This window comes from Sphaeroforma arctica (assembly GCF_001186125.1).
Source record: "Sphaeroforma arctica JP610 unplaced genomic scaffold supercont1.1466, whole genome shotgun sequence".
Classification (NCBI taxonomy): Eukaryota; class Ichthyosporea; order Ichthyophonida; genus Sphaeroforma; species Sphaeroforma arctica.
In genome coordinates this window covers 1-9,845 of record NW_014039092.1, presented here as the reverse complement: position 1 = coordinate 9,845, position 9,845 = coordinate 1, and the positions used below count along the sequence as shown (strand labels likewise).

Here is a 9,845-nt window from a genome sequence, read left to right as displayed (position 1 = left end):
TTATACACACACACACACACACACATATATATATATATATTGTAATGTCATATCATCATCAATCATTTACGCCATCTTATACACGCCTTCATCGCTGGTGTATGCACGATACCTGTAAGCGAGACACACACAAACACATAAACCGCCACCAAAAATGACGTGAAGGTCAACCGGTGAGAACTGGCAGCGTAAAAGAGCTACGACTGCAAACTGTGAATAAACTGGACATTCACTACTTGCCAAATCTGGCACTTACGTAAACTGCAGGTTGTTCAGCTTGTGCAGAATATTGTCGAGTTTGTCCAGTTGATCCAACTTTGAAAGCAATAGATTCTCAACATCACTGAGGATGTGTAACGACTCATTCTGTGCGTCGAATGGTAGAGACAAGTCACAAGAAGTGCAGAGATTTATGAAAATTGACACTTCCTTTCTTTCGCGAGCTCTCCCGGGGCAGTACTTAGACAATAACAGACACCACAGCAGTTCCTCGGCTTTACTGAATACAGGCTCTCAATAGGAATAAAAAGCTCATCAAAGGTATCGAGGTTAAAAGACAACATACGGATTGGCTGGTGACGGCAGTAACGGCTTTTTTGACGTCCCAGTCGCTGCCTGGGGGCGGGGGTGGAGGAGGCGGGCCGGAGCGTGCAGTGGGTGTCATACCATCGGCAGAGTGTTTTGGTGGGGGTGGGGGTGGGGGTGGTACTGAGCCTGACGCTGTGGACGGGATTGGGATCATCAGCTTGTTTAGTGTGTTGCGTATATAGACATGTCTTTGCGCAGGTTATCAAGTCGTGCTGGTGGGAAGTGTGGGTGGCGGTTGCAGATGGCAATGGTTTTGTGTTGGACACGAACTGGTATCTTGTCAAAACCAACGCAAAGACTTGTTCGATGCCATGTCATCCTCAGTGCTATTTCTTTTGTGGCAACAGCGACTTGTGAGTATTGTAGCTGTATCATGTTAAGCTACAAGCCTGCACAGTTTGAGTATCTGTTGTTTATTGTGATTTAATACTACAGTTTCTGATGGTATTCAATAGTGCTAACCTATGTACAAGCACTTACAACGATGTGCACTGCAGACTCTCGCACGCCCATACACATGTGCTACAAAGCTATCAACATCATCGTCCCACATAAATCATACTACCCATCCCTATCCGTTAATCACATATGCCCTCTACATACATGAAATACTGGAGCCCGATGACAGTGCCCCGAGGCTTTCGCCGCTCATCTCCCGTCTGAGTTGGTCCTCCATCTCTTCGAGTTTGTTCTTCATCAGATCCAGGTGGCCCCGTTGTTTTGACAGTCTCAAGTCAGTGAGCTGCTTCTTCACCGCGCGCAGGCGATCGCACGTGGACTGGAGTGACATAGGTTGATACATAGATGTAATCAAAGTGCTTGTGAGTCCAGCATGCTGTGTACCTAATATCTAATGTGTCCATGCATGCGCTGCGCATAGTAGACACTAGATACACTATGGAAATTGGTTATACATTGGCCGTAGCAGACGGTACTTGGGACGTCAACGCTCAGTGAGTTTAAATGACGGTGCGCGCAATCATCGCACTGCGACTGTAGTGTGCGAATACTTCTTGTCGGTGTCTGTGGACCTTATCATCTGTGTGCATTGAGAACCTGAATAGTCCATGACATCCATTGCGCTGAAAACCAACTCACACATACACAGCTTAGTGGTAACGTAACATAAAACCAACCCACACACACTCAGGCTAGTGGTAGCATAGCATAGGGTGAGAGTGTTTGAGTAATCGTGGTGCTTACTTGCAGATGTTCGTCCACATTGCTGGCCTCTGCCTCGCATTCGCTGAGTAGTTCGTCATCGGATAGATTGAAGTCAATGTTTGGCATAGCAATCGGCCCCGACAGATTGCCGCCATTCACCTCGAAGAAGTTGAGCACTGTGTGTGTAAGCGGTTGGACTGAGCCCTTGCCTGTGGCATTGTGTGCTAGTGTGTTGCAGATCCACGGCGTGTCTTGCCTCGCCATGATTATTGGGTATACACACACACCCCACTTACCCCACTACCATATCTCACGCGTATTCTACATAAACACGCGCCTAGTATAATACATACATGTTCTTTCTCTAATGCAGTACATACGTGTGTTCTTTAGCTCCAGCTCTTTCCGCAGCACTAGCGCGTCCTTGCTCTTCAACTGAGCCTGCAGGTCTCTCATCTTGGCCTTGTACTCACTCTCCATAATCTGCATCTCCAGTTTTAGCCGGGCGTTGCTGGTATCCTTCCATGCATCGCTGTCATTTGCATTCGTACAACTGACGCTGTTGTCTACTTCTGCATAGGAAACGCCATATATATATATATATATATATATATATTAATTGGAGCTGTGCGTTTTGTGATGCTCTCAAACACACTCGGCTTCCAAGTTCAGCATGAAGCAAGAGCCAAACAGCAATGCATGAATCCGTGCTACATATACATTCAGAATGTGCACAGGTATATGCAAACATTCATTTTAAATTGATAAAAATAGTCTCCATAGAACCATATGTATATAAATGGCGTTTGTCTACTTACCGTCACTCTGTATAGAACCTCGTGCAGAGGCTGACGCTTCCTGTGGGGTGGTACTCGTCTTCGTGAACTTGCGGTTGGGCTTTGGCCTGGAGACCTTCTGTATCTTGAGCGGTGACGAGCTTGGTAGTGTGGACAATGAGCTCACCCCGCTATTCATCCTGTGAATGATAACGTTGATAAAGTAGCAAAAATACAAGCTTTAGGTTTGGATTTAAACTTTTAAGACCAAGATAATCGGCGAGTGAAGACCGTGCTGTTACACTGATCCTACAGTGGGTCTGAAGAAGATTCGAGAAGTAGTTGTGTGGCTGCGAAGGCCGTGCGAGATTCTGCGCCACACACAATCTTTATACAAGACTGTAGACACAAGCTGTGATCATGCGTGTATATAGACAACAATATATATCTTTCCATATTGTCAATACAGTCACGGGTAATGTGAGGGGCTCTATGCACTGTAGGGAGTGACCTAAAGAACATTTGGTCTTCTGTTATGGAATAGTACCGATCCGAGTTCAAAGCACTTGCTACCACTCGATTTTGGTGGCACTTGAATTTGTCTCATTTTGTCAAATGGGATGCTGCATGTCTCTCAACTAATCACCAGCAGAGTATGTGTAAGTGCATGTGAGGATTACAGTCCACGGAACACAAGAGCTATTTGCTACGAAGTACATGCTGTTTGTACTGTAGCGGATATATTTAGGGAACACACCGAATGAGCCTATGCCACCACCTGCTATTGCAACAAGATTCCGACACCATGACTGAGGCCAGCGGCTACATCTCACTCAGAACTATACGATACACGCACGTCCAAGCAGAAAGCGTCTACCCTTTACCTTGTAGTTAAAAACATGAGCTGCTCCATCATCTCGTTCATTTTGCTGTCGGCGCTTCTGTACCATCGGCTGTGGTCGGAGAGTGTCTCGCTTGTGTCGCGGATGAAGGATTGCAACTTTTCTTTCTCAGTGTCGTCTGAGCATGAGTTGCGGTTGCTACCCTTACCGGTGCTTAGGAACTTCTTCCTGCTCGTGCTCAAGGATGAGCTTATCGATGTACTTAGTACTGTGTGTGTGTAGATGGTGTTGAAGGATGTGTTAGTATCTCACGACATTGGCATATGTCGTCGAACGTATGTTCGAAAAGGTGGTAGGGTTGATTTGGTAGATAAAACACCGTATATTGACCCAATTTACCACTCCCCAATTGCTCTCTATAATGAAAGCCACGGTTTATGATAGCATTTGGTGGTATAGAGTAAGACATTCTCATTCCCACACACTCTACTCAAAAAGTCAGTATAGCACACCTACGCCATTACAGTCGAAATACAAATACATACAACAGTAAATTTCAGATGAATTGGACAATATTGCACAAACACGCACGGACACATGTCGACACACCTGAGGCATTCGACTGGCTTCGGGGGATGGGAGGAGGTGTGACGGGGATGATCTTGGACGTGTGGGCTGCTTTGGTGTTGGTTGTTGGCGATTTGATGGGTATGTATCCCAGTGGTAGTTTGGACTCTGTGATGGGAGGTAAGGCAGATTAGTTAGAGCACTCGAACGTGGACGTAAAAAAAGGATATTGAAAATGCGTCCCAAACTGAAGGTACTATGACAATCGCAGGCTATTTGTTTCCTGTTGTATCATGGGTTTGAGCTTATGAACAGTCGTGTGCGATCAGCAACTCTGCATGTCAGCACAGGCTTTTGGTTTTACACAGGATACTGCTCTCCTACTCCGTGTTGCTTTTTAGAGTAGGTGAAAAGTCGAGGCAGGTGTATAAGCTAAACAAACTCACAACATCCGTGACTACAAATCAACAAAGGATTGATGGTGTACCGTTTCAATCTACACTCCACTTGAACATATATTTCCCTCAGCTGAGACACATGCTCCCAGACTTCGCTTTAAAAAGAGCCATATTCGGTTTAGCGTCGAGTACGTGCGTGAAGGGTATGTGAGAAACGCGGAGTTTCCTACGTGGACATGTAAGATACCTAAGATACTACCGATAAGTATTGCATAGCATCAAATACTCACCCATTACTCACGATTACAGTACCACCGGATTTACCCTCGCTACCTATACCCATCCCCTCCAAGCAGAGCCAGACCATACCTGCGTCATCCATGGTACTATACGGTTTGAGACAGTCCTTCGCAATGTATCCCACGGTGCCACCGGCCCCCTGACAGTACACCCAGTCCTTATTCGTCGCGTCCAGGACAGTCAACACATCCCCGACAATAGCCGACAGCTCGTCGCCCGATGTGAGCCAGGCCTTCACACAGGTCACCTTTGGCTGAGCAAACGCTGTGGCTTTGGTCTTCTGCGCCCCGTCACTGACTATGTGAGAGCCTTTCGGATAGCGGGCAATGGAGTGCGGGCTTTTCCCCGGTGTGTTACGCACACGCACTCCGCTCGGGGGCTGTGAGGGAGTGTCAGAACGGAATGAATAGGAATAGGCACGCCATTGGAATACAAGGCGCAGGTGGGGTGGTCTTGTGCATGTGGGGTTTGCTACGCTTGCAGTTGTATGGGGAGAAGCCCTGTTTGGGTCTCAGGCCACAAATTAAACACAAACAAACCTGGTGTAGCCTAGGATGGAAATGATCGCGTGTACTCACACCCACAAGCGTGATTACACATCGACATACAGAATCACATACACACAACTACACATGCCCACTAACTATACATACTCACATACATACACAACCGCACATACCGCACGTAAACACTTATCTACGCATAATTACATACCGTCTGTGCTACTTCTGCGACCGGCACTTCTTGTAGGGCCACTTTGACCTTGCGCGGGTCTTCGAGTACTCGCACGCCAATAGCCTCCTCCATCAAATCGATCTCCTTTTTCATCAGCAGCACCTTCTCGTGCACATCGTTCTGCTGTGGACAGTCCCCCAGTGCCGCAATCATCTGGTCCAGTTGCTTTTGAGCCTGGGCTACGTACCGCTTCTTCTCCCTGCGGAGGTGAAAGAGTGCGATGCAGTTGTGTATGAGTGTATTGTGCTGGTTGGTTCGTATCGCAGCATACTTAAACAATAAAGAAATTGTATGTAGTGAATCTGATATGGTTGCATGTACATCCCCTTGATCAGGGGCTGGGAGGAGTGCACGCTGATGAAGAAGCACTATGGCTTTCCATCCGTTGTACTTCTGTTAGTTCCAATTCGATTCCAATTCACTGGCGTTAGCAGCGTGCGGCAAAGTCAACAATACGACACTCCACCGATGCTCAGTATAGATCGTGTGCACGTGACAAGTGCTGGTAGTCTACACAGTGCAGAAGGCAGTACAACAGTACTAAGTAAGTACACCACCGCTGCCTGTTGAAACTCTGTTAACGTACCATATCTGGATCTTGGCAGCCTTCAGCTTGGCCTCAATCGCATTGTCCACCATCTTCACATTGCCTGAGCTCTGTCCATACGAATCATCCTTTGTTTCACCGCTTTGCAGTAGCATGGTTTGTCGGCGGAGTCTGTATAGTCAATGAACAGGGTGAGATGATGTGACTCTTCAATGTGTATCCCAGGGGTGTGCACACGTGAATTGTAGCGATGCTCGCAGAAGACATAGTCTTAGAAGGGATTAAAGTCAAAGGGTGGCTACCAGAGGTCGAAATCATTGCCATGTCTACTATGCAAAAACAGAGTCATAGCTTGGAAGAATGGTTCTACACATTAAAACTGTTCTGTTGGAAAGCGACTGCAAATACATCAATCACCAGGCAACGGGATATCCATATATCCTCCAGTCGAGTGAAGCTGAGAAACATTCTATCGCCCACCGCTCGTTTGCTGTGTTTCTACGAGCGCCAAGTCTCAAGTGTACCTACTAAATGTAACCATCGGACTGTAACCTGTGCGTACCCAAACGCTGACCACAAACGTCGTCAGCAGTGCAACACATTTACACGCAAAGACGAGGCCGGTCATAACTGTATTATGTTTATATTACTCGTATGATAAAACAATTATAACCTAGGCCGTGCCAACATATGCGTAAGATTGGTACTGCGACACATCAACGTAAACGCGAACGAGAACACACTCTGCTGTGCTTTGCAAACATGAGCCTAGCTGAGGCGAGTTGTGTGTGGATGCGCAACGACACAAGTTAGGGATCAAAACACAGGCATGTATAGCAGCCACACACAAACCAGGCAACCAAACATGGACATGTACACATAATAGACACGTGGTCTCACCCGTCTGAAAACACAAGTCAGGAATCAAAACAAAACACAGGCATGTATAGCAAACACACACAAACCAGGCAACCAAACATGGACATGCACACATAATAGACACGTGGTCTTACCCGTCGGTGAGGCTGGCGTAGTCGCAGCTGATGACCAATCGACATTCACCAGCGACACGTTTGGTCGTAGAGGAGAGTGTAGCGACCGATTTCTTCCGAATCCCACCTGTTACAGTGTTAGATACGACGAGACGAATCAATACAAGACACTGTTGGAACGACGTGTACACGTGCGATGCAGGAGTACACACGAATGCGCGTTGCTATTCAAAGTCGAGTGCATGCAACCCACTGTACTATATTACTCATACCATATCGGAGTCAGTCACATGGGCAGAATAAATTGTTGACATAGCTGCGATTTCCATACCGCGCGAAACCGAGCACGAGTGTTGATAAGTTTAATCAGCGAGTGCGAAATAGACAGCTGCACAGTTCATTACAAATACAACCTTTGACAACGTATGTTCATGACAGCAACATGTGCATCCAAATCAAGGCAAGGGTGTGATGAATGTATATGTATATATAAATAAGAGTCACGCACAGGCACATATTCACGGCGACAAACGGGACAAGACACTTAAGAGGTTTGAGCTGAATTTACCTAAGCAGATCTTTTGGATAAGTGTGCTTTCACACTATACCGTGCTTGTTTGTATGTGTGTTTTTTCAACACTATGTTGAGCTTGAAGAAACATACCCATAAGGTTAGTTGAAGATCCCTCATCTTCGTATACACAGTACCACTTGGGGGTCGCGCTGTCGAGGGTCTTTGGCAGCTCGAGTGTCTGCGCAGGTGCATAGAGGAAATACAGATCAGTCAAATAACAACCCAGACTCGCGTGATCTAACCGATCTTTCCGCTTCCTAATATCTTGATAGTGAATAGCTACCAGAACATATCCGTATCTGTTTGTGTATCTATGCATATGTGTGAATATATCCGTATATAAGTTTATATGTGTGCATATATCCGTATTCCTTTTGTATCTAAGTATATGTGTGAATATATCCGCACTTGTTTTTGTTTCTAAGTAAAGGTGAGAACAAAAGCTCGCGTACAAAGAACCGTCAGACTACACGTACCTTGAGTAGCGTTATGTAGGAACCCATGAGCCTCGGCCTAAAGTCTTTCTCTTTCCGAGACTCTAGCGAGTATACCCGAATCTCAAGCTGCACATCATGTAGAGACTCCAAATCACTGCAAAGTGCGAGTTGCAAGTTGTGTCATACATATCAGTATACCAAAGGGATGTATCAGTCTTCAGTTCTTCAAAAGCATTAGAGAGAGAGAGAGGTACAATTGTACTCATGGGAGCGCAGATGACGGCCAGACATTTGCGCAACTCTTCTCTGAGTTACCGATGGTGGACAGCAGTGCTCGCGTTGTGTGTAACACGAAGTTACAGCGTAGAAATTGCGCAGGAGAAGAGTACCCTATCGCTTGGGTGCTGTGAAAGTGTGAGTATATGGCAAATTCTTCAACAACAACAACACTCTGATACAGCAAAGGTGACAGCGAAGAGCATACAGGTTCATCGGATGTTTGCTTAGACTAGCAGTGGTCAAGTGCACCACATGTACATACTAGCAGTGACCATGGGCACTGATGTGGGCCACATAGTTTATCGGATAGTGCACCACATGTAAATAATAGCAGTAGGAGCATTGGAGAATTCATCTGTTTCATTTTCATACACTTTGCCAAAAGCATACACACTGCCGGTGAAGGAAGCTGCACGGATAACACCTATGCATCTCGCTATTTACAAGTGACTACTGGAAGCAGTACCAACATATCCCCAAGTATTTCTATTTGTTGATGTTTGAGACTCGCAATAAGTCCAATCAATCTGTTGAAGAGCTCAACAACACCAGAGCGTGGGCGAGCAGTATCAGCAGCCCCAGCAAGTGTGCTCACATACATACACATGCTCAGGCACCAGCACATACAGTCCTTCGTTGCAGATAAGTTACACTTACAATATGAATTCTTCGTTCCAGATAAGCTCGTTCATTTCATTGCCTGCGGGCTTGGTCATCTTTCCCTGGCCACCGATAAGGATCTATGTGTTGCAGAGGAGGTGCATTAGTTGGGGGTGCTCATCATCGAATACGTGTTTGTTGCCTTCCATGACCATGTGTCACAACTGACGGCTTATGAGTCCAATGACTGAGTGGGTACCGAGTTATTTTCTAAGTGCGTGTTGCATTCGATAACTATCTAAGGAAGCCAAGTGATTTGTTGTATCCTACTTTTGTATAGTTTGATAAACGATGGGGTGCAGTGATTGAAGAGGATGCATTGCCTTAGACGGTGTGTGTGTATGTTCTACCTGTTTATTCTATGTGTATTTAAGTGCATGCAGATATAGGTGCGTGCTGTAGCATAGTATTATTTTGTCATCGATGGCTGTGTTCCTCACTACTGCATAGTATTATTTTGTGCATATATGCCGTATGCTCGCGATCTCAGCCACTGATTGAAAAATTACAACATTACGACAATATATCAGTGTGGTCTCCAAGAACATAAGTATAAAACTCGGGGTGCGTATGTAGACTCCACAGATACGTACGACAAGACCACGAGTATACCAGAGGTTGCACTTCAGCCTGCTGGTCCTGTCACCTTATGTAACAGTGCACTGGTTCACCGCGTGCGTACAGCTTGCACAAACTGTCACTCACCTCACAGAAGGAGTCCAAGAACTTGCCCTTCTTGTCCTTGAGGAGTCTAGTAATGTTGCGAGCATGGTCGACTACAGAGAATCAAGGGGAGGCTCAAGTAAGTATTAGGATACTCGTAAAATGACTGATAATATGCCGCCAGGATGTTTCCAGCAGAAAATTACGCAGCAATAGGTGCCGTTGCAGCTGTAATCGGCATTATATACAGAAGCAATAGTCTGTGCTGTTTCGCTTATGGCAGGGTGTACCGAGATTGACAAGGTACTCAGGTTCAATTAAGA

General features: G+C 46.0%; 1 protein-coding gene across 1 annotated transcript; it reads right to left on the bottom strand.

Annotated features, from left to right (window-relative positions):
• Nucleotides 1–252: 252 nt before the first annotated feature.
• SARC_10968 (hypothetical protein) lies at nt 253–7,661 on the bottom strand (the record flags this gene model as incomplete). Its single annotated transcript, XM_014294961.1, has 13 exons — nt 253–366; nt 566–720; nt 1,192–1,366; nt 1,792–1,961; nt 2,133–2,324; nt 2,571–2,728; nt 3,413–3,638; nt 3,980–4,105; nt 4,660–5,014; nt 5,350–5,569; nt 5,957–6,088; nt 6,931–7,036; nt 7,574–7,661. Coding segments are annotated over 13 exons (2,217 nt in total), but the record flags the coding sequence as incomplete, so codon positions are not given.
• Nucleotides 7,662–9,845: the final 2,184 nt, after the last annotated feature.